Genomic DNA, 25,055 nt, shown 5'->3' on the forward strand with positions numbered 1-25,055 from the left:
TTCTATGGATAGAAAACATTTTGTGTCGAGGCATTGCTCACCGAATTGTGGTTTTGTGTACTCTTTGTGGTCATGACATGTCTGCATGGGTCTTTCACTCTGCTATAGTTTTGCTGCTACACCTCAAATTGTCACTATGTGAATGGTGCAACTGAGTTAGTGTCTACATGGCGTAATTTTTGACTATTTTGTCATTTTATAATATAGCTCGGTTTGGTAAATGTGTTTTAAACATATAATAATGAAAGATTCTTTGACATTTTTAACTGCTGGTTCTTTGATATTTTTGTTATCTTGTAATATTGTTGGGTTTGGTACATGTGTTTTAAACATATTACGATCAGAGTCTCCTTCACATTGAATAATTAAATGCTAAATATACATATTCCTTGGAATAATATTGGTGACGTGATGTACTACATTTAGGTCCAAGAATAATGTTTTTGGCCATATTCTCTGACATGTCGCTCACTACTCGGGGATTTCTGCTCGGAAAATGGAAACCCTGGCCCATGATGATAATCCAATGATACTATTTCCGTTCTAGAATGGAAATCATTTGGAAAGATGGCTAACCTACCTCAGACCATCTCCAGTGTTTCACAAAGATGATGCAAAAATGCTTGCTAGAGCTCCACGGGTTCGTCAGCATATGTATATAATATTTTAAGTGCACTTGTTCACACTATTCATTACATGCACCAACACAATGTCTTGCATAATGATTTGCATGTGCAAAACATTATGCCATACACTTCTCCGAGTCATATGAGGAAGTGTATCTGGGCATTTGTGATAAGGGATGATGACACTGTGATGCCAAAAATTGCTATTTTTATTTGGCATTGGTATTGTTTTCTTCTATGTTTGATAATAGTTTGAGTAGCAAGTGATAGCCTAGCGGCTCTCACTTAATTCTATTTTCTAAGATATTGTATGGGATTGAGAGGATGAGTGGAATGGATCATTGTAAATACCATAGGTATGAATTATGAATACCTTGGTATGGGGTGAGAGTTATTTGTGTATGGGATATTATGGTGTTTTTAGAAAATAGGAAGAGTGAGTCATATAAAGAGGTGGGCTCATGTCCAGGTGTTCCAATAATATAAGAGAGGCCACATGCCAAGTATGTGGAAGGCATGTGGAGGAGTGTGAAGTCAAGAGGAATCCTTCTAGAATTCCTGTGTGGAATAAGGAGGATGTGGACATGTGGAAAAGAGAGGGTCCCTATGCATTGTACATTAACATAACCAATGCGTTTATGCCAGATATCAATATCTGCAACCACACTAGTCGCATGTGCAAACATTGTTGCACTCAATTTGGGCATGTTTGTATCCAACATAAACATCCTACCCTTCTTCTTCCCTTTTGCTATCAAGCGACCTTTATTTTTCATATCCTCAACAAAGCATGCATGAGAATTAAATCTGACTTGCAAGCCCTGCTCAACCATTTGACCAATAGAGACCAGGTTCTTGGTGATATTCGGGACATGAAATACATCAGACAGGTATTTCTTTTTTTCATCCTGCATAGAAAAAGGAGTTTTACCAATCTGCACAATAGGATGTGCAGTATCATCACCAGTCTCCATAAATCCTAGTCTTTCCATTTTCCTTGGATCCTACATCCATTTTGCATGACTTGTCATGTGGTTTGACACACTTGAGTCAACATACCACACATCATTGCTTTCTTCTACACTTGTCACAGAATTGGTCATGTGCTGCACCATAAATAGATGCTCATTTCTGTCATCACCTTGTGTACTAGAGGATGCATAATTGCCTTGTTGCAATTTTCTGGTCATGATGTCTTTCTGCTTTTTATAGCACTCTTTAACCATATGGCCCATTTTACCATAGTAGTAGCATTCAACATTGTTGTTTGCATTTTGGCCTCTCTGCTATCACCACGACCTCTTTGGCTCCCCCTACCTCTAAAGTTACCACGTCCTTCTCCATAGCACTAGTTTTCTTGAATTTGTTGCATATTCTGATTTCTACCATGGCCTCTAAATTGGTTTGCTCTACCTCTACCTCTACCTCTTCCAGCATTTGAGTAGAAGAGAGCTTCTTTTGAAGTTCCTCCTGAAGAAGATGCACCACCATTTCTCTACTCTGCAGAAATTAGAAGAGCAATCAACTCCTCCAAATCAGGAAAATTCTCACGGACGACAATGGATGTCCGGAATTATGCATAATCCTTTCCTATTCCATTCAAGGCCACAGAAACTTAATCATCATCTTCCACTGGCAACCCAATAGAAGCAAGTGCATCTACAATCTTCTTCACCTTCATGTGGTAGTCATTGATGCTCATATTTTCTCTCTGCACATTATGCAACTCCTGCTTGAGCTGCATTTTCTTGGCTTGCATATTTGTGCTATACATTTTTGTCAAAGTATCCCATGCCTCCTTTGGCATGCTTGCATCTTGAATATGCATAATCATAGAATCTAAAATACTGATAGACAGCCAAAACATAACTTTTCTGGCTCTCTCATGCCATCCCTTAAATGCCTGCAACTCTCGTTGATTGAGAACATTAGGAATAATTGGTTCTTGTTCACTCAGCTCCAATAATGAACTCCAATAGCCTTTTCCCTTAAGGAAATTTGTCATTCTAAACTTCCATGCTTGGAAGTTGTTCTTGTCAAGCTTTTCAATGACAATCTATGAAAGAGCATTAGATGCCATTATAGAACACTGCAAAATATTCTACCACTGCAAAAGAAACACAACTTCTGCCTCACAAGGGCAAACCTGCAAAATTGACGAAAGTGGTATTTGACCACACAGTCACTTCCTAGTGACGATTATGCATCAACAGGCAATAAGAATGACTCTATCACTCCCAATATCTCTGCGCACAAGCATACAATGTAATTTTTGCAATAACTTTTCAGCGACCTGTAGAACAGTGGTTGCACAGCAAAAACAGGGCACTTTCCTAAGTACCTACGAAAAACTTCTGCCACTAAAACGGGCCCCGAATTGGCCTTGAATCAAAAAAATAACTTCCCCCTGTAGCATATACTACCGTTTTGCCACACCGCAAAGGGTGTCCCAATCTAAGACATTGCACTCTTGCACTTTCCGAGTGTGCTACCTGCAGAGATTTGCTCCCAAACTCACAAAAAAAGGAAAGCAACGCTGATCCTCTTACTAGAACACAGCGAACTTGGTTTGCTTTCTTGAGCTCCTTACCACGAACTGAGCTCTGATACCATGTGAAGAGAGTGGGAGAGAAGGAAGGAGTCTCACTTGCATCTTTCTCACATACACAATGGGGGAATATACACAAAGGTGGAGGCTGAAAACAGTTTTTCTCTTCTTAGCTGTGAAAGCGAAAAGAACTCTAAGTACAAAAGAATAGGTGAACCCTATATGTGGGTCTCAAACCAAACTCAGCTAACTAAGGTGGCATAGTAACTAAGCCACTAACTAGAGTACATAAAGATAGCTATCATCTAGCTATTATTCATGGGCGGTGTACCAACTGCATCTGCAGCTAACAATTCGATGACATAAATGCACAACGGTCATTGTGGCATATCACGAGTGGAGCTCGATATCTCAACACTCCTCCCTCCTCGTCCTCCTCCCTCCTCCTCCTCCTCCTCCTTCCTCCTTCCCCTTCCTCCCTCCTTCTCCTTCCTCCTCCTCCTTCCTCCCTCCTCCTTCCTTCCTCCTCCTCCCTTCTCCTTCCTCCTCCCTCCTCCTCCTCCTCCCTCCTCCACCCTTCCCCCTTGAATCCGCGAAGGAGACTTGCTCTCCGCTCCTCAACCTTGGACTCCTCCTAAACCCTACAACCCCCTCTAAACCTCGGAACTCCTAGTTAGCTCTCTCAACATTATTCCCCTTTTGAACTCTGAAATCCCCTTCTAAACCCTTGAACTCCCGTAGAGGCGAGAGCCTCCATCAATCGTTATAATCAAGCCCTCTTTCTCACCCACACATACATGAGATCTGCTTTCCATGCTTTAGCCTACACCTCTCACTAGAACACGACCTGAGGACCTATGCTACACTTGTGAACACCTATGCTACAATGAGCAATGATAAGAATGTAGGTGACCAACACCCTCAAAACCTGCACTTGGGATAAACAGAGATAAAATTGGGGGTACTTGATACTATTGGACGCCTTTTCCTTTTCCCTACATCATTAAAGCTCTTCATCAATATCTACTTGTGTCTAGATAACAAAAGAAAATCAAGTTACATAAAATGAGAGTCTACCAGGTTTAGGATGCTCCATGAGGGTAACATTAGAACTAAAGTTCACAGTTCTCTTAGAGGAAACCCTGATTTTATCTTGTGATTCTAATAAAGAAAAAATATCTTAAAAGAGGGAAAACTTACATAATGAGTTGACGAAAAATAGAAATTCAACTTGATATGAGGCATTATTTTGAGCAAATTTGTTGAAGTGATGCTTCAAAATGTGCTCAACATGTTGAAATATCACTTGGTAAAATTATTAAGACATGTACTTAATAATGCGATTTATCTTGTTGAGAAAACCTCCAATTGGCCAAATCTCTTTCTAGAGCACATTTCTTTAAATGTGCTAAGAAAGCGATTTTTCTTGTTGGATGCTTGCTCAGCATGATAAATCGCTTTGTTAAGCACATTTCTTAATGATTTTGTCAAGTTTAACATGTTGAGCACATTCTGAAGCATCACTTCAACAAATTGGCTTTAAAAAAAAAGTATACTTGGAATAGGTTGGCCCAAAATCAAAACTTGTTGGCTTGGTATCCTTTTGGAAGCTCTTGCCCTTGTCTGTTAGACCATATAAAGGAAAAGTATTTCAATGGCATGAACAACCAAAAAAGGAGAAGAACTTGACTAAATATGTCCTTAAAAGATAAACTAGCAGACTTTAACAATAGATAGATTTCTTATGAGGGCATTAAATTTATCTAGCTCAAACCAATGCAAACTCTTTCTTAAGCACACTTTTGCTTTATATAGTATCTACATTGATTTACATACATAGTATCTACATTTAGTCAAAATAAAACCAACAAAGCAATATAACTTTTGACAGAAAAATTGATGATTCTATCTGGTATAGGATTTTGGTTGGACATAATCTGGGAGGTGAAATCCAGCCTCCTTTTTTGGGATATTCTTCCTGGATCCCTTTGATCTGAAAAGAAATATAGAATTTTAGAGTGCTGAGCTTAAGAAATCATCTAACCCAAGGGTACTCAAAAATGTGCTTAACAAAGCGATTTTGCTTGTTGGCCATATCTGAAGAGCCGAAAATCACCTTCTCAAGCACTTTGTTAGGATTGTGCTTAAGAAAGTGATTTGTCCTGTTGGCTAGGTGTCCACTCCCTCAAATCGCTTTCTTAAGCACAATCCCAGGATTGTGCTAAAAAATGGATTTGGCCTATTGCCAGGCATTTAAAAAAATAAATTTGCACTCTTGAAAACATTGGGTTAGTGCGTACCTCCTGGGTGCTGCTCCATGGCCAAAGATGTTTGCTCTTGTAATTTGAGAATTGATATGGTGGTGCTGAAGGCTAGTCGGATGAGCAGAGTATGCCATGGAGACGAGGAGAGTATGGATGTGCTATAGGAGGTCAAAAGGGAGAACAGAAGAGGCAAGCAAGAATCAGAGAGTGGGAGGCATTCAATAAGCCCTTCTAGCCTTGTATACCCATGGGCACGACTCCTAGTATCCATACTATAGTCGTTAATGGGCACAATTTTCGGTGATGATGCATGTACGATGGCCGTACTTGGGGGCTAAATAGGGAGTCCTATTTATGGCATGTATGGTGGTCATACCTAGGGGCTAAATAGGGAGTCCTTTTTATGGCACACATGTGTACAGGCATTCCAAGGTGCCTTGATCGTTTAGGAAGGTGGGTGCATATACCTCTCCCGGTAACTCAGTCGTCTGATTTTTTGAGCTCTCTACTATCTCATACCATCACTCCCTCTCCAATCCACTCCCTTAGATCCTATCTTGTTCCATCACGTGCACTCCGCATCCATCAACTGCACTCTCTCCACGCTACAAAAATCGACCATCATGCTTGGTATTTTGAAGTCCCCCCCTCTATTTTGAATATACTCAGATAGTAAAGTGTGCTCAAGAAAGCAATTTGAGCTATTGGGCCAGGCTCCAACAATCCAAATCTCTCTCTTAAGAACAAATAAAAAATTTCTTTGGTCAAAGCACAAAATGCACATGTGTTTGGATTCTAGTAGATTATATTGAAAATGTGCTAGTAAAGTGTGCTCAAGAAAGCAATTTGAGTTTTTGGGCCAGGATCCAACACTCCAAATCACTTTCTTAAGAACAAATAAAAAATGTCTTTGGACAGGGCACAAAATGTACATGTATTTGGAATTTGATAGATGATATTGGAAATGTGCTCATGTTGGTCTATTGGTCGTGTTACCAGCTCTGAAAATCTCTTTCTTAGGCACACTTCCACAAAGTTTTTCTTGGGGATTATTGCTGGTGATATTCTCTGTAATATTTTGAATGTATTTGGAAATTGCAATACTTTGGGAAATTTTGGAGACAGCTCAAGTGTGCTCAACAAAGCAATTTGGGAACATGGGCATCCCATCAACACCCAAAATCGCTTCTTAGGCACATGTATGAAGTTTGTCCCAAGGTAGTTTGTTTTGAAGTAGAAGCATTAGTTGCTTTTTCATTTAAAATTTTGGTGATGCTATTCTCTTCAAGCTTCTAAAAGGCAGTTGTCAATCGAAACTCTAGGTGAAAATCTAGAGTAATAGGTAGACTGTGCCCAAGAAAGTGATTTGGGATGTTGGGCATTCTTCTAAACCTTAGAAAGCAACATTCTCCTAAACCTCAGAATTTATTTCTTAGGCACATGTATAAATTGTGTAATGAGGGTAGTTTGTTCTAAAGTAGGGGCATCAATCTCTTAGTATATATGTATAATGGAATCATATATGATAGTGTTAATCAACGATCGAGATCCCATCCTGAGAATTAAATAAGGATGGAGCTCCAACTAGATCCAATCTTGAGGATTAGAGTGGCATTATCCTCTTATGAATTCAATCCCCAAGATTGAATTAGCATTGATAAACACACAATGCCGCTCTCAAGGATCAAAATTTTGTGCAAACTCACACTAATGTGATTATGGGATTTTTTTTTGGAAACTCGTACTAATTTAATCCCAAGAATTGATTTCCTATGTGCTTTAGGATTTCGTCCTTCCATTTTCTCATACTCATTACTTGAATCATCAACTCTATTTTCCATTCCACAAAGTTTTTGTATAGAATACTTGCTTTTTTACATTGACAAAGTCCATTTACTATTATATTTTGTGTTTTTGTTTAGTATATACACTGGGCAAACCATTGAAGCTTAAGATTATAAGCGAGCAGGGGCGTGCTTTAAAGAGTGACTCCCTATTGTCTTCCTGAGATGTTACACATGCTAAGCAACTAAAGAAAAGAAGAACCAAGATGAGCTCCCAGATGTTGTTTTATACGTTATTGTTTGTGTCATCTTTTAGCTGTGTTGGCCTTCGTATCAATTTAGTGGAATGTGATAGATAAACAGATTGTATGGGATAGTATTTCAATAATGTGCTTAAGAAAGACACTCCCAACCCTCCAAATCGCTTTCTTAAGCACAATTTTGCATATGTTTCTGGTTGCATATTCTATCTTGCTCTTCTTCCTCTATAGGGCCAATAGGGAATAACAAAATATGAAGAGGGAAGAGGAGAAGAGTGGAGATGAGGAGAGAGGGCACAGCTAGAGAGCACACCACAAATGACTAACTGTACACTATATTTAGTTGAAAATGTAGAATATATACAAACCCATTTAGGAATAGGGTTAGGGCATCTAACCCTTTCCTTTATAGCACTCTATTGGGGTTAGTGCTATGCACATATGATCACATGATGGTGCTATGCACATGTGATCCCATGATGTTAAGCATGAACTCTCAACACTTTCCCTCAAGCTCAACATCATTAAGTAGGCCTTCCCTCAAGATGATGATTCTAGGGAATCAAAGAAGGATTGAGCATTACATTCCATCACAGCCCTTTAATGGGAATGTCCTTCCTCTACACGTCAAACCAAGAGCTAGTCGTTTCTCGAATAGCTCTTTACCGAGTGGTTTGGTAAAGATATCTACAACATTCTCTTTGCTATCACAATGCTGCAGTGTGATGTCACCAAGTAACACTCTTTCTCTGATGAAGTGCTCTCTGACATCAATGTGCTTTGGCTTGGAGTGATATACTGGATTCTTGGCCAATGCTTGAGTTGATTCATTATCACAATATATTGTTGTTGGCTTTGACTCATCAAAGTAATCTGTTTCTAACAATAGTCTTCTGAGCCATATAGCCTCACATGCACTTATGGTGAGTGCTTTATATTCTACTTCAGTCGAGGACAAAGAAATAGTTGGTTATTTGTTTGACAACCATGATATAGCACCTTGACCGAGGAAAAATGCATATTCCTGTGTTGATCTTCTCGTCTCATGATCTCTGACATAGTCACTGTCATAATATCCATGCAACCGTGGATGATTTCCTCTATATTATATTCCAAATTCTCTTGTACCTCTCATGTATCTCAAGACTCTTTTGGCTACATTCCAATGAGACTATTTTGGATTTGCCATAAACTGTGCAAGTGAACTTACTACATAACAAATATCTAGCCGTGTGATAGTCAAAATATATCCAATGAGCTACTTGTAGTACTTGTCATTGACTGTAGGCTTTTCTAAATCTTTAGTAAGTTTCAAACTCTGTTCCATGGGAGTGGCTGCAATCTTGCAATCTATCATATGAAACTTCTTCAGGAGAGTGTCAACATACTTGAGTTGACTCATGAATGCTCTCCATAACTCAATTCCAAGACAATAGTGCATAAGTCCAAGATCTTTCATGTTGAACTCTGCAGATAAGTCTTGTTTTAGTTTTTTGATGAAGCTATCCTTACTTCCGAACATAATCAGATCATCTACGTCCAAAAGTGCAATATTAATGTCTTCCCCTTGAACTTTGCAGTAGAGTGTATGATATGCATTGGATTTCATGTATCCCAGATCAGCAAAATACTTGTCGATTATACTGTACCAACTTTTGGGTGTTTGCTTTAAGCCGTAGAGACTTTTCTTGAGATGGAAAACCTTATTCTCCTTTCCTGGGTCAACATAGCCTGCTAGTTGTTGCATGTAGACTTCCTTGTCTAGGTAACCATTGAGAAATGCATTCTTGACATCGAGTTGGTACACATTCCATCTACTAAGTGTCACTAGTGATATCAAGAACTATAGGGAATCCATCTTTGCCTACTGGAGCATAAGTCTCATCATAGTCCTGACCATATTGCTATGCAAATCCTTTTGCAACTAGTCTGGCTTTGTATCTTTGAATACTTCCATCTAGATTGTACTTCACTTTGTATACCCATTTGTTTGCTATGGCCTTCTTTCCTGGTGGAAGGTCGCATAATTCCCAAGTACTATTCTTATATAAAGAATCCATTTCTTCATTCATAGTAGCAGTTTGCCATTCTGGCTTGTCTACTGCATCTTTGAAGTACACTGGCTCTTTTGTAGCCATGATGGTAGTTATAAGAGAATAGTTGGTGGTTTCCTCCCAAATTGCTTTGCCTTTCTGAGCATATGTCAATCTGGCTAGAGGTCTGCTTTCCCTATAGACCATCTGAGCTGCTGTGATTCTGCCGAGGATTCTGCTTGGGGTGTTTCTGGCAATTCTTGCTCTTCTTCATCAACCTTTTCTGTAAATGACTGTGAAGTTGATGCTTCTATCTCCTGTGTATTTGAGGTTTTCCATTCTGATTCCTTATCAAAGATTACATCTTTGGAGAAAATGACTTTGCAGTTGATGGGATCATACAAATTGTCTGCTTTGCTTTTTTCATTGTAGCCAACCATGATGCATTTGAATGACTTTACATCCAATTTCCTGCGGCGATCATCATGTATGTGGGCATATGCTATATAACCAAATATGTGGAGATGCCCAATGTATGGCTTATGCCCAGTGAATGCTTCATAAGGAGTCATACCTTGTATCGGTTCGGTAGGAAGCCGATGAAGCAAGTAGTTCATAGTGGCTATTGCTTCTATCCAATATTGATTTGGAAGATTCTTTTCACTAATTGCTCTAGCACTATTTGTGCTAAAGTCCCATTCTTCCTTTAAACTTTTGCATTTTGCTGAGGAGTATCTATGCATGTGAATTGTCTTCGAATGCCATGACTTCTGCAAAAGTTCATGAATGCTAAACTTCAACACATGTATTCACCTCCTCTATCTGATCTCATGACTTTGATATTTCTGCCTGTATGGTTTTCTACCATGGCTTTGAATTCTTGAAATTTGGAAAAGACTTGAGATTTCTCTCTTAGGAAGTAGACCCAACAATATTTGCTGTAATCATCGATGAAAGTCAAGTAGTAAAGTGAACCATTGATATTGCGGGTCTGGGCATACCCCCATACATCTATATGTATCAAGTCAAGAATATCTCCTGGATGAGAGGTACTTCTAGAAAAACTGGTTCTCTTTTGTTTGTTGAAGCAGCATGCTTCACAAACTTTTCAAAGAAACTATAGCTTAGGAATCCCAATTGTCATATTTTGATTCCTGAGTTTTAACAAGTACTTGAAGTTGACATGACCATATCTCTTGTGCCATTTTGTGGCATCTATTGCAGTTGAGCTGACATGGCATGCTTTTCTAGTATTGTAGCTAGCATTCTATACAAGCATCCTTCCTTGACACCTTTTGCTAACTAGAGCTGACATCTTCTGGATTTATCTTTGATAGTGCATTCATCTCTGGTAAAAATGACTCAATAATTGTGTTCCATCATTTGACCTACTAACAAACTTAACAACCTTAGGATATGGTTTATATAATTGAGGAGGCCAAAAAACATTATTGAACATCCATAAACGTCCTTATCTTTAAGTCAAAAATGTGAACACTATCTAGTAGGTCCACATTTGGGGACAATGATCCAAGACATCCAATAATATTTTTAGGCCTCTGCAAGATAAAATCCTATCATTAGCAATAGTGAAGCAACAACTCAGAGCTTTATTTATATAGGGATATATCAAATAAAGGAAACATAAAGATCAAGATGTGTATGTGTTCCATAGAAAGAATTCATACAAAAGGCTTGTTTTTGTTGAAGATCAATACACACTAGGCTCCAATGGTTGTTGTAAAAAGAAAATAGATACATCAATCAACATTACAACAACAAATGATAGAAGAAATGAAGTAAAATGTAAAATGTATTATTCACTCAGAGTGATAAGGCAACATGATGAGAGTGATCAAGGGGAAGTCACTATGTTTAAACCACTTGACAAGATCACTTGTAGGAACTTTTGGATTTCTTAATAAGGGAGACATGCAGGGATCAAGTACATGAACCTCAAATTGTTGCCGCTCTTTTAACCCTGCTCTATACATGCTAATAAAAATATTGTTGTCAGTACATTGTATGAAACTCAGTCCTCCATATCATCGATTAATCAAGAAATTCAACTCATATTCATCACCTAAGCATGAAGATCAATCACCTGAGAATTAAAAAAAGAATTGTATCATCACCCACTCTCCTTGTGACATCTAAGCCCACAAATAGTCTTGTGTCAGTGGTATATCTCTCACAAGAGTGCCATCTTGAAACTTGAGGACAATATTTGATCCCAACTCCATTATAATTTAATTATTTTTGAGGTCCTTTAGATCAGTCTCTTGGATGATTTGCCTATTGGAAGCATTCGTCTACTCTATCATGGCCTCCTCATAAGTAAACTTGCCCCTTGTATCCTTGTGTGTCACCTCCACTATATTTATCCCTTCATCCTTTGGTTTCCTTGTTGGTGGCACAAATAGAATCTCCCTCATTTTGAGGTCCACCCAATTGCAAGGATGAAGGAGTCTATTGTATCTATAACGGAATCTCTTTAGTGTCTCACTATCCTTCACCGCCATCAAGGTGACCCTATGAGTATGAGTAGCAACAATCATGCTATCTTGGAAGAACTCTATCATATAATCTTCAGCTGACTCTTGGAGGGAAAACAATGCAGACCTATGCCATTTATAACCTAACTGATTGTCATTATAGTTTTCCCTCACAAGCCTTTGAAAGGGAGCTTTTGGTATTGCATATCCCATGACCTTTTGTGGCTTCCTTATCTCCCCTTCTTCCCCTCCCCCTAACTAGTGGGACTTAGAGCGTTCTCCCTCCCCCCCCTCCCCCCCTTTCCCCCCTGATTCTTGGAGGAAAGGTAACAAGATTTAGAGGGTGGGAAGTTTGGGAGCATCGGCCTTCGTCATGTCTAGAGAATTGCTTGTTGGGCAGAGGGTGAGGAGAGCAGAAGGCCAAAGGCAGAGAAGGGACTAAAAGGAAGGACAATGAATTGCTTGGAGGGGAGAAAAAAACTAAGGTTTTAGAAGGGTCTTTAAAGAAGAATATGCCACAAGTGTGGCATACAGCCACACATATGTGCACTCACAAGTGCAGCATCGTAGCAGCTTAACGTCCGGCGAGTGTTCCATGGTCACATGCCCCACACCCTCGTGTGCCCCCCTTGGTTTGCTTAACCACTCCCCTTTCCTCCTTTTACTTTGCACTACCCTAACCCATGGCTACCTCTCCTCACATTCAATCATAACCTGATATTCTATTTTTATTTTCCATTGTAAAAACTAAGAACATACCCACTCCACATTCCTCCTTTTACTTTGCACTAACTGAACCCATGGTTACCTTTCTCTAGAGCACCAGTTAGTGCTTGCAGAGCACTTGAAGGATGGTTTCCAATGGTTCTTGGAAGATGGAGGGGGCAAAAGCACCGATTTTTCCTCAAACTGAGAGGGTTTCTGTCAAACTAGTCGAGTCGAACCAAGTATCGAATCACAAGACCTTCTCACAGCAGCATTCACACCAGGAAATGAAAAACTGAAAGGAAGCTTCTTGGGTGAGGACATTGTTCCATCAGCCTTCCAGAAGATCTGTGAGCTGCTGCCATGTTTGCGTCTAAGTTTCTTGGAGGTATTTAGATCCATCTCATTGGTGATGGCTTTCAAGTTGCCACTTATGGAGTAAGAGGGGTTGACTATATCTCTGAGGGAGAGATCGTAAGGAATTTCAAAAGTTTGTTCAAAAAGCTTTTGCAAGTGTTGCTTGCATTGCAAGGGGTCCATGACATCTAGCATCACCACCCCTGCCTCTTCCTCTTTCTCCCTCTCCCTCTCCTCACTAGATGGTAGTCCTCTCTTTCACCTCGACACTACCATCACTTTCCAATCTTCTTCCACAATCCACTCCACTTCTTCACCCGCCTCTGATCTCATGGGCTCCTGTCCCCCTCCCTTTGGTGCCTTAGCTCAACTTCTTATCCTCTTGTCAAGGAAGTCATGGACCCCTTGCAATGCAAGCAACACCTGCAAAAGCTTTACAAACAAACTTCTAAAAGTTCTTATGATCTCTCCCTTAGAAATATAATCGACCCCTCTTACTCCATAAGTGGCAACTTGAAAGTCATCAACAATGAGACGGATCTAAATACTTTCAAGAAACTCAAATGCAAACATGGTAGATTTCTGGATGACTGATGGAACAACATCCTCACCCAAGAAGCTTCCTTTTAGTTTTTCATTTCCTAGTGTGAATGCTACTGTGAGAAGGTCTCTGATTCGAAAACTGGTTCAACTTGACTGGTTTGATAGATGCCCTCTCAGTTCGACAAAAAATTGGCACTTGTGCCCCCGCCATCTTTCAAGAACCATTGGAAACCATCCTTCAAGTGCTCTGCAAGTGTTGACTAGAGCTCTAGAGAAAGGTAACCATGGGTTGGGTTAGTGCAAAGTAAAAGGAGGAATGTGGAATGGGTATGTTCTTGATTTTTACAATGGAAAATAAAAATAGAATATCAGGTTATGATTGAATGTGAGGAGAGGTAACCATGGGTTAGGGTAGTGCAAAGTAAAAGGAGGAAAGGGGAGTGGTTAAGCAAACCAAGAGGGACACACGAGGGTGTGGGGTGTGTGACCATGGAACACCCATTGGATGTTAAGCTATGCCACCACACTTGTGAGCGCACGCATGTGTGGCTGTATGCCACACGTGTGGCATCTTCTTCTTTAAAGACCCTTCTAAAACCCCAGTTGCTATCTCCCCTCTAGGCAATTCATTGTCCTTCCTTTTAGTCCCTTCTCTACCTTCATCCATTTGCTCTCTTCACCCTCTCCCCAACAAGCAATGCCCTAGACATGATGAAAGTTGACGCTCCCAAACTTCCCACCCTCTAAGTCTAGTTACCTTTCGTGCAAGTCATAGTCGACAAGGTTCTGGAGGGCACCGATGAGGAGGATAGCCCAGGTGAAGAGGAGCTCACAGAGGTGGCTAGAGATGAGGCCAATGGAGTCACCGATGTCCTTAGCATTGCCTAGGATGTTGATCTGCTACAACTAGTTATAGTTGAGGGAGGATTTGAGGAGGGGGGAGTAGCTACCAAAGGCATAGCTGATGCCAGCACAAGCTTGGATGAAGAAGGAAGCTACAAGGATGAGCAAGCGGCTACACTACAGAGAAGAAAGGGTTGCCAATGGTGATCGAGTACAAAGGAAGAAGATGATGAAGAAGAAGACAAAGCAGGCAGGACAACCATCAAAAAATAGTATTTGAGGTATGTTATTCGAACATGCACATATCCAATCGGTACAATACTATTAATACAAGTCAATATAATAGATGTTGAGGATTGTGCAACGTATCGTTCCCATCAGATATGCTTTGGATGGTCAAACTTGCCACAAACCTCATTTTTCACCAGGTGTTATGCACAACCACCAAAAGTAGGTATGTTATTCAAATGCGCACATACTTGATGGGAAAAATACTTTTCAAGTGTATCAATACAACCTATTTTAATCTTTATGAAAAGTATTGTGCGCATCAAATATGCTCTGGATGGTCAAAGTTGCCACAAACCTTGTTTTTCAGCAAGTGCTATGCACAACAGTGAAAAAATAGTATTTGAGGTGTGCCATTCAAATGCCCTCAATCCTATGGGTGCTATACTTTGTATACACATCAATATAATATATGTTGAGGTGTGTGAAAAATATATTTCCCATTATATATGCTTTCGATGATGGTCAAACGTGCCACAAACTCCATTTTTCACTAAGTGTTATGCACAAGTGCCAAAAAATAGCATCTGAGGTGTATTATTCAAATGCTCTCATACCTAATGGACATGATGCTTTGGACACATGTTAATATAACCTAATTAGAGATGCATGAAAAATATCATGTCCATTAGATATGCTTTGGATCATAAAATGCGCCACAAATTCCATTTTTCACTAAGTGTTACATGCACATCTGCCAAAGAATAGTATCTGAGGTGTGTTCTTCAAATGAACTCATACTCGATGGGCACGATACTTTGCACACATGTCAATACAACCTATTTTGAGGTGCATGCAAAGTATTGTGCCCATCAGCTTTGGATAGTCCAAGGCTTTTCTGTGATTTCCTCCTGCAACTTTTTTGCGGGATCTTCTACTGTTATTCAATTGCAGAGATTCAACTTTTGGGACCTTGACTGCCATTAGGGCATGCAGAATGGATAGGTCATTATCAAAGATTTGATCTTCAATTTCAGCATTTGCAGCCTCTGATTCAAGGTCCCAAGGAAAATCTGAGTCATCATTGGTATGGGTACCTTCTTCAGGTTCATTATCCCACTCGAGGTCAGCCATAAAGAATGGCATCTCTAGATCGATTGGATCTTCATGTGTCGGTGGAGGATCGACCTATAGTGCGTTAGCATCTATCTGTGAGAAGATGGGGTCTAATGAATGGCAGTTGTCAATGGTTGCCAATGTTTGTATCTAGTTATTGACATTGCTTTGTGAGTCACCTGCTATGGCATGCTGTTGCAATGGAGCTGATTTGCTTGAGATTGTCGTGGAAGATGTGTCATCCAATGCTCTAGGCACAATTGGTTTAATAGCTCCTGTCCCCACATTCACCCTGACTATAGTGTCTCGATTCTAGATTGTCAGTCCATCAGTTCCCCAGTCATGGAGGACTGATGCTTCCTGTAACCAAGGATGTCCCAGTAAGATTTGATAGGATTTTTTGGGGAGATCCAAGATTGTGAATTGAAGGGAAAAGCGGACTCTTGTGATCTTTGTGGACACGCCATTCACTATTCCCAAAGGTTTAGCCCATGAATCATCGGCAAGGCGTATGTTAAAATTAGCCTTTTGCATTGGTGGGAGACCCCATTCTTCGTAGAGCTCCTTTGATAAGACATTGACACCTGCTCCACCATCCACTATGGCTTGGACTTCATTATATGCCTTGTGGATCAAAGGCACAGTAATGTTGCGTATGTCATCTCTCTCACCCATCCGCACAGGGATATCTTCCATGTCGTTCATAGTTGGAGGGAGATTTGCAAGTTCAACCCATCCTTTGAAACTCTCCGAGAGATTGGGACAGTTCTGTAGGAGGATTTTGATGGGAATTGACACAGGGCAACTCAAGATGCTAGAGAGTGCAGCTCCTTCAAGTTGACATGGCGGTATAGTCTGTTGTTGGAACAAAGGCTCGAGTACAGTATCAATACTTTGTGGGACCAAGTCATGGATTGGGTCGTGAGCTTGTTTCTCAGCCTCAAATTGAGCTTGTTCATTTTGGACCCATTGCTGAAGTACCTGAAAACGAGCCTTCTCCACCCCTGCATTCAGGTATGGAGCTTCTTTTATTTGAGGCTCGGGAGTTGATGTGGATGAGCTCGGCTGCTCATTGCTTGGCGGAGGTGGAGGCACTTGTGCTTTCTTTTTCAGAAGTCACTTTGGTTGGATTGGAATGATAGGGTCCTTCGTGGCGTCTTTCTGTTGGCGTGTAATTACATTGATAGGTTGTGACTTTACACTTGCTGGACCCAGACTTTGATGGTCCACCCCAATGATGCCGATGGGGATGTCAAGCTTAATCTTTGTTCATTCTGGGATCTTATTTTTCATGGGACAATCCATACAGGCATGTCCTATGCCACAATCTCTGCAGAGTGGTTGGAAAGTAGCTGGGCTACCATGATGAGGGCACTCTGCAATCTGATGAATTTCTCCACAACCATAACACTTGATTGGTGCTCGAAATGTGTTGGATTGTACTTGATTGGCATAAACTGGTATTAGACCCTCTGCACCTTCTACATAGTACACTGGGTACTCTACTTCATACTCAAATAGCGAGTCTACTTCCTTGGCTTGTAATTGATGTATTGGAACTGCCTGAGGAGCTGGGTTTGGTGCTCTTGGATACGGTCATGGATTCGGATTCCTGAGTAGTTGTGGGACTTGTGTCCAAATGGGAACATGATTTAGCCTCAGAGCTGGTGGCGTTTGTGCAAGTGCTGGTTGCCTATATACTGGCATGGGCACCGCTTGGTATTGTGGAGGTCGAGGCGGATTGTTGCGCAGGTTGAAGATGCATCTGTTCTCATCATGGCCACCAATGACGCAGGTATGGCACCACAACCGTGACGGTGGATTTGCTTGTGCAGTGATCCTGGCTCTTAGGACTGGACACTCATTTGCTATATGATTTGCCAAGTAGTGTGGACACCAGACATTTTCTCGCCGTGGATATGTTTGAGTTGGCGGCTGAGACAAGTGGAGTTTCTGATCCATAGCTGCATCATATCTTCTTTCAGCTTCAAGGTCATGGCATCTAGGCGATCTTCATTGGATGTTTCGGTAGTGTCCTTTGATTTACCTTTTTTCAAGTGCTTATCTTGTGTATTTGATCTGCGTCATCACTGCTAGTGTTTGAGTCTGTCATGCCATCTTCGATGTCAATGGCTGCCACATGAGCAGCACTGAATATTTCATAGCTACTTATCTTTTTCATATCCTTGCGGATTTTCTTTCTTAGGCCTACTATGAACCATGCTGTGAGGTACTTTGCATCTGGGCATGGGTCACATTTTGCGATCAATCTCTTCATCTTTCCCAGGTATGTGCATACATCTTCTCTTCGGCCTTGTTCGATCTTGCTGAGTTGGAGAGCGGGATCATCTTGTAGCCTCTCCATTTGAAAACGTCGTTTGAATTCGGTTTGAAGTAGTCCCATGTGGCACATTCTTCCACAAGAAGGTCGAGGTACCATTCTGATGCTTCATTAGTTAAGGCCATTGGAAACCAAGCCACCTTGGTTTCATGGGACTGATTGCCACCTGCTCGATATGTGGCATCAAAATGCTGGAGGAAGCGAGCTGGGTCTCCCCTACCATTATATTTGGGAAGTTCCAATTTTCCCAAGGGGCGTCGGCCTTGATTGTTGTGATTTCTTCGATTGAATAAGTTGTCAGCCTCTACATCAAGCTCGATATCCCCATCATGGTCATGACGGTGTCTAGCCATATTGGGCCATGGAGGAGTTAAAGGGAGTTGTTGAATCTCAGGGGGGGACTCGAGGTAGAGGATTGGCGGGGGCAGTGGTTGCAGCAGAGTTAGATGCAGATGTGGCAAGCATTGGAGTTGAAGCCATTGGCCGAAACGTAACTGCATGCTAATTGTGCGTGATTTGCCAAGGGTGTCGTTGCCTTAAGTGCGGGTGTGGATGTGTTGTTATTAGGAGAGTTAGAGTGGTGTTAGTTTGTGTAGGGACCGTCGTGTTAATAATGTGCCTAAGATTGTCCTACATGTGTAGGGAAATGTGCCGATGCAGACGGATCGTTAATCGGAGGTCACGGTGTGAAAATATGAGTGAATTAATGCAAAATGAGGCCCAGACGGGGGCACAAATGAACGTGTGCTAGGGGTGCCAAAATGGTGTACGATGGGTTGGAAAAATACCCCATAGCGTGGTATTTCCATGTGTGAAATCTGGGTTCAAATGGGGTTCAGTTTGGGTCCCAAACGGATGAGTTTTGAGGGGTAAAGTAGGGGTAAATTTTGTGTTGGGGGGTCCTAATGGTGGTGTGAATGGACTTTAAGTCCAACCAAGGGGTTGAACCCAAGTTGATCTAGTTAGATGAAGTGAAGTTAGATGCCTAATTAGTTAGGGTTAAACTACCCACAGTTAGTTCAACTAACCTAGTTAGTGTAACTAACTCTCAGTTATACTAACTGAGCTAAGGTTAAAACTAACCTAACGTAGTTTAATACTAACCTAGGTGAAAAATAACCAAACCTAGCCTAGTTTAACTAACCTACTTTAACTATAGTTAAACCTAACCGTAGGTTAATACTAACCTAACCTAGTTATCCTAACCTAACTAAGGTTAATTTGACTTTAGGGTTAGATTTAGGTCCTTTTTTTTTCTTTTTTTTTCCTTTTTTCTGTGGGGGGGCTTCCCGATGGCAGCGCCTAGGGAGGGGGTTTTCGCAGGGGGGGGGATTCTGTGTGGGGGTGATTGGAAGAGGGGCGGCACTGTGTGCGCCACTGGGGGCGAGCGCGGGTGTAGAGCGGGGGGTGAGCGGGGCGGGGGGTGAGCGGGGGGCGAGGGAGTTGCGAGGGGAGCGGGGGGGCGACGGGGGAGGGCAGGGCGTGGCGAGGGGCGGGGGCGGGGCGGGGGAGTGGTGCGGGCGTGGGGCGGGGGGTGGTGGGGGCAGGGGCTGTGAGCAGGGGGCAGCACTGTGTGCATCGCCGCGGGAGCGGGGGGGTTAGAGAGAGGGGGCGGGGCGGCGATGTGTGTGCCGCCGGAGGGGAACCAGGGGCAGGGGTTGTGAGCGAGGGCGGGGGCGACCAGGGGGTGGTGAGCGAGGGCTGTGAGTGGGGGGCGATGCTGTGAGTGGGGCCGGGGGCGGCTGGGGGGCTGTGAGCGGGGGGTGGGGGGTGACACGGGAGGGCGAGGGGTGGCGGGGGGCGAGGGCGGGGCAGGGGAGTGGCATGGGCATGGGGCGAGGGGTGGCAGGGGCGGGGGCTATGAGCAGGGGGCGGCACTGTGCGCGCCACCGCGAGGGCAAGGGGGTTAGAGAGAGGGGGCGGGGCAGCGCTGTGTGCATTGTCATGGGGGTGGGGGGTTAGAGAGAGGCGACGAGGTGGCACTGTGTGCAGCATCGGAGGGGTGGCGAGGGCGGGGGCTATGAGCGAGGGTGGGGGCGGTCAGGGGGCGGTGAGCGGGGCGGGGGGGTGAGTGGGGGGGTTTGGGTTGCATATGGGGAAAAGGGGGAAGAGAGGAGAGAGAAAAGAGAGAGGGGGGGGGAAGGGGGAAAGAGGAGAGAGAAAAGAGAGAAAGGGGGAAAGGGAAGAGAGGAGAGAGAAAAGAGAGAGGGGGGGGAAGGGGAAGAGAGGAGAGAGAAAAGAGAGAGAGAAAGAGAGAGGGAGGGTATGGGGAAGAGAAAGAGAGAGTGTGTGTTAGAGAGAGGTGGTGGTGTGGAAGGGGGGAGGTGGAGATGGAGGGGGAGGGGGGGTGGAGATGGAGATGGAGGGGGAGGGGGGAGGGGGGGTGGAAATGGAGGGGGAGGGGAGAGGGGGAGGTGGAGAAAGAGGGGGAGGGGGAGATGAAGGGGGAGGGGGAGGGGGGTGGTGGAAGGGGGGAGGGGGATGAAGTGGTGGAGATGGAGGGGGAGGGGGGAGGTGGAGGTGGAGATGGAGGGGGAGGGGGAAGGGGGAGGTGGAAATGGAGGGGGAGGGGAGAGGGGGAGGTGGAGATGGAGGGGGAGGGGGAAGGGGAGGTGGAAATGGAGGGGGGGGGGAGAGGGGGAGGTGGAGATGGAGAGGGAGGGGGAGGTGGAAATGGAGGTGGAGGGGAGAGGGGGAGGTGGAGATGGAGATGGAGATGGAGGGGGGAGGTGGTGGTGGAGATGGAGGGGGGAGGGGGGAGGTGGTGGTGGAGATGGAGGGGGAGGGCGAGGTGGAAATGGAGGGGGAGGGGGGAAGGGGAGGTGAAGATGGAGGGGAAGGGGGGAGGGGGACGCAGAAATGGAGGGGGAGGGGGGAAAGGGGGAGTGGAGATGGAGGGGGAGGGGGGTGGTGGAAATGGAGGGGGGATGGGGAGGGGTGGTGGAGATGGGAGGGGGAAAAAAAACGACACAAAAACTTGACAGACAGAAATTGAAAAGGAGGGAGAAGTGGTCACCTAAACGCTCTCCAAGTCTTTCTCGATGTAATGAGATTGTTGTGGAACAATGGACGGGTCGGTGGAAGGCTGGGTTATTACTGTGAGAAGGGCTCAAAGTCACTTACAATGCGAGGATGGGAGTAAGGTGGTGGTGGATGGACAGGGAGGAGTGTCTTGCGTGGGGCTCGGATGAAGAAGAGAATGGAGGCAAAAAGTGAAAGATGAAGAATGAGGGGGTGGAGTAGGTTTTTATAGGATTTGATTTTAGGTTTAGGGTTTAACCCTAAACTCTTCCCGAGCCATAACTCTTTATGGAGAGCTTGGTTTGCTGTTCTGAAAAAAGATAAAATGATCAAAGTTGCAAGCTCTACGCATTCGTGTCCACTACCTAGCCTGATTGTATATCATGTGGCTTCTATTTAAGAAATAAAGAAAATTTCTTAAGGTAGTAACCCAAGGTTGATGCCTGGGGTTGATATGTTTGGCTAGAAATGGGAAAAAATTTTTACTCTCCCTGCCCTTGAGTGTATGTTCATGAAAGTTCGAAGTAGTTTGTTGTTTTACACATACCTACGTATGTGTACTCACTACTTGAGATGCTAGTCTCCCCAGCAACGGCACCAAATGTTTGCTCTTTCCTACTGCTTTCGTAGGAAGAGCTGGGTATTCTATGTTTGTAGGGTTCCGAGGCTTTTTGTCACCTACAGATATATTGGGGTTGTTGGTTATAGTATATGTGTAGCTTAGGACCTCGAGTCGTGTTCCGGTGAGGGACGTAGGCTTAAGTGTGGTAAGCAAACAAAGTGCATGCATGTGTAAAAGGAACGTAAATCATCTTTGTTGAAGTAATAATGGCTTTCGCCTTCATTGGGGGTTGTAGGGTTTAGGAGGAGTTTAAGGGTTAGAAGGAGGTTCTAGGGTTAGAAGGAGGTTCCAGGGTTCAGAAAGAGGTTCCAGGGTATAGAAAGAGTTCCAAGGTTTAGAAGGAGGTTCTGGGGTTCAAAAGGAGGTTCCGCAGTTCAGAAGGAGGTTCCAGGGTTTAGAAAGAGTTCCAGGGTTTAGAAGGAGGTTCCAGAGTTCAGAAGGAGGTTGCAGGGTTTAGAAGAAGGTTCCAAGGTTAGGGGAGAGTACATGGTGCAGAACTCGTCTCCCTCGTAGATCATGGAGTTTTAAGGGTTGGGGAGCATAGGAGTGGGAGAGGAAGAAGGTGTAAGAACATGGGGGAAAGAAGAGAGAGGAGGGAGGAGGAGGAGAGAGGAGGAGGAGGAGGAGGGAGGAGGAGGAGGAGGAGGGAGGAGGAGGAGGGAGGAGGAAGAGGAAGGAGGAGGAGGGAGGAGGAGAGGGAGAGGATGGGTTGCAAGGTTGGAGGAGAGGGGAGGAGGAGTTGCAAGGTTAGGACATGCTTTTGGATGTGCAGTGCAAGAAGCATGGACACTTGAGACAAATGCTTGGAATACCAAAGTAGACTTAACACAATGCCCCAAAGAGTGTGGGCTTCATTCCATTATGGGGTATTTATACAAGTTGGAGAGCCTCTCTCTCTACATGTAACACAAAGTTGTAACACAAAGTCGTAACACAAAGTTGTAACACAAAGTTGTATCACAAAGTTGTAACACATTCTCTCTCTACATGTAGAGAGTTGTAACACATTCTCTCTCTACATGTAGAAGTTGTAACACAAAGTTGTAACACAAAGTTGTTACACAAAGTTGTAACACAAAGTTGTAACAAAAAGTTGTATCACAAAGTTGTAACACAAAGTTGTATCAGAAAGTTGTAACACAAAGTTGTATCTAGAGGTTGTAACACAAAGTTGTATCACAAAGTTGTATCTAGAAGTTGTAACACAAAGTTGTATCACATTCCCTTTCTACATAAGTTCATGTTGGCACAGAGTCAACAGTGCACCATTTATTAATCAATTAACATATATCCAATACATTATCCATATGTCAATTAGCCATTTAAACCTACCTAGCCTACCTTGTAATTATTACATTTGATCATGCTAGCCTAATACATTCTAGACTACAAAATTGTGTCGTGACATGCCCTCTTGCTTGGGACATAGATGTCCTCATCTACTAGGTATTCTTCTAAATTATCTTCATAGTATTTAACATTCATTAGGTTCTTGTATAAACTTCCATACAACATCTTCAATGTTTCATCTTTATGTCTAGTACTCCTGCCAAACAAGTCCAACATTAGTATATTCCTTCAAATCAAATTTCAAAATAAATCAATAAGAAAGACATAGTATTTATCTTTCATGTTGTGTTGTCCATGTACTCCTTTGCTTTGGACATTCTTGCAATGACTAATTTGACTTTATCCATTAGGGTTAGTAGGAATCCATTTTCCTTCTACTTTTCCTTTCCAATCGGATATTATTTCCTAATCTATCTCTTTCATATGCATGCATTGGTCCAAGTTCCAAATGACCAGTTTGGAACCATTAGTTTTAGGTTAATCAGACCCAAAACTTATAAGATAGGCCTAACTTACAAGATCAAGATCACCAGATCTTGCCTGAGTACTCATTATAGACCACCAGGTCTAATTGTGGATCCACCCATAGTCATGCATCCATGACTTACCACAATTACTTGAGATCTCTCTAAGGTCACCAGACCTTACTCAGCGCTTACATATCCACCACCTAGTCCAACACTGAGGTAGGACTATGGATCCTTTTAGTGATGATTCGAAATGAATCATTCTTTTAAATGTCCTAACTTCTTAAGATTTCAACTCAACTAATCTAGTCTAATTAAGGTTACCAAACCTATGGCCATGTATAGCACCCTCTTGCTTGGGAAGAGCCCAAATACTACCTTGTCTCATCAACCCAACCTAAGAGAATGACTTAACCATCTCTAGTACTCCAACTTCAAGACTCTTGGCACCATGGATGCCTTCCAAAGTCTAGCTTGGCAATGGTACGATACCGTTGTGTACAATTCCAAGGTACAATTCCAAGGTAATAATTGTGCATGTGCTCAATTCTTGAGTTTCTTAATTTTAAGTAAATCAATCCTTTGACCCTTGTCATCATCACGCAATTGTGTATTCCATTCGAGTTTTCTCCACTTCTGTAGCCTTCACTTTATTTTTTAATACTGCTTTGTAGCAGTCCCCTCGCTAATTGTGAAGCGACCATTTTTCATCTATTGTACCCCTTGATTTTATGTTCTCATAATCTTTCCTACGTTCTATATCCTACAAATTACTTCTTCCTCAAATCCCAATTCTTTTTATTTTCTTTGATATTCCCTTTATTTTCTATCTCGAATAATGCAACTATTATTTTCCCTATCACGTTTACTAGCCTACTTCCATTCTTTAATTGTCTAACCTCTTTTTTTTTTAATAAACCTTATTCCTTTTGTTTTCTTATTCTTCTTTTCTAACCCCTTTTTTTTAAATATTACCTAATCTCTATTCTTAAATTATTATTTTTTAATCCTTCTTTTTATTTTAAGTTCTTTTTTTCTCTTATTTTCTCCATTTTTTTAATATTTTATCTTTATCTCTCTTTTTTTTTTAAAAAGAATAAAATTGCAAAGAAAGGAGGGGGAAAACAGCCTTAAAGGAAGGGGTACTTATAGCCTTAGAGGAGGGGGTGCTTAACTAAAGGGAAGGGAGGTGATGGCGTGATGGCTTCACACTTGGCAACTTTGGCATGTGGCAAGGCAGAGGTCAGAGGCGACTACAGGAGGGGAAGAGGCAATGAGTTTGTGGGCATGATAGAGGGTTGCAGAGGCTGCACCGTGGCAAAGGTGACAACGATGGTAGGTCGACACGTGGCAGCGGGGCGGTGGGTCAGAGAGTGGTGATTGGAGGGGGGTATAGAGGGCAGAGGGAGGGCTTTAGAGCATGCAATAGAGCAATGCGCCACGTGGCTACAA

The 25,055-nt window shown here is 42.7% G+C and overlaps 1 protein-coding gene across 1 annotated transcript in view; it reads right to left on the reverse strand.

The window, feature by feature from the left end:
- Window positions 1-13,438: 13,438 nt before the first annotated feature.
- Window positions 13,439-25,055, reverse strand: part of LOC147884832 (uncharacterized) — a 49,708-nt gene continuing 38,091 nt past the window's right edge. The window contains exon 3 of the mRNA XM_087397220.1: window positions 13,439-13,495. Coding sequence (XP_087253346.1) covers window positions 13,439-13,495 — 57 coding nt within the window. The remainder of the gene's footprint in view (window positions 13,496-25,055) is intronic.

Source organism: Dipteris shenzhenensis, chromosome 26 (genome assembly GCF_047967505.1).
Source record: "Dipteris shenzhenensis isolate YYH24624 ecotype China chromosome 26, Dip_SZ_1.0, whole genome shotgun sequence".
In the NCBI taxonomy this organism is placed as follows: domain Eukaryota; kingdom Viridiplantae; phylum Streptophyta; class Polypodiopsida; order Gleicheniales; family Dipteridaceae; genus Dipteris; species Dipteris shenzhenensis.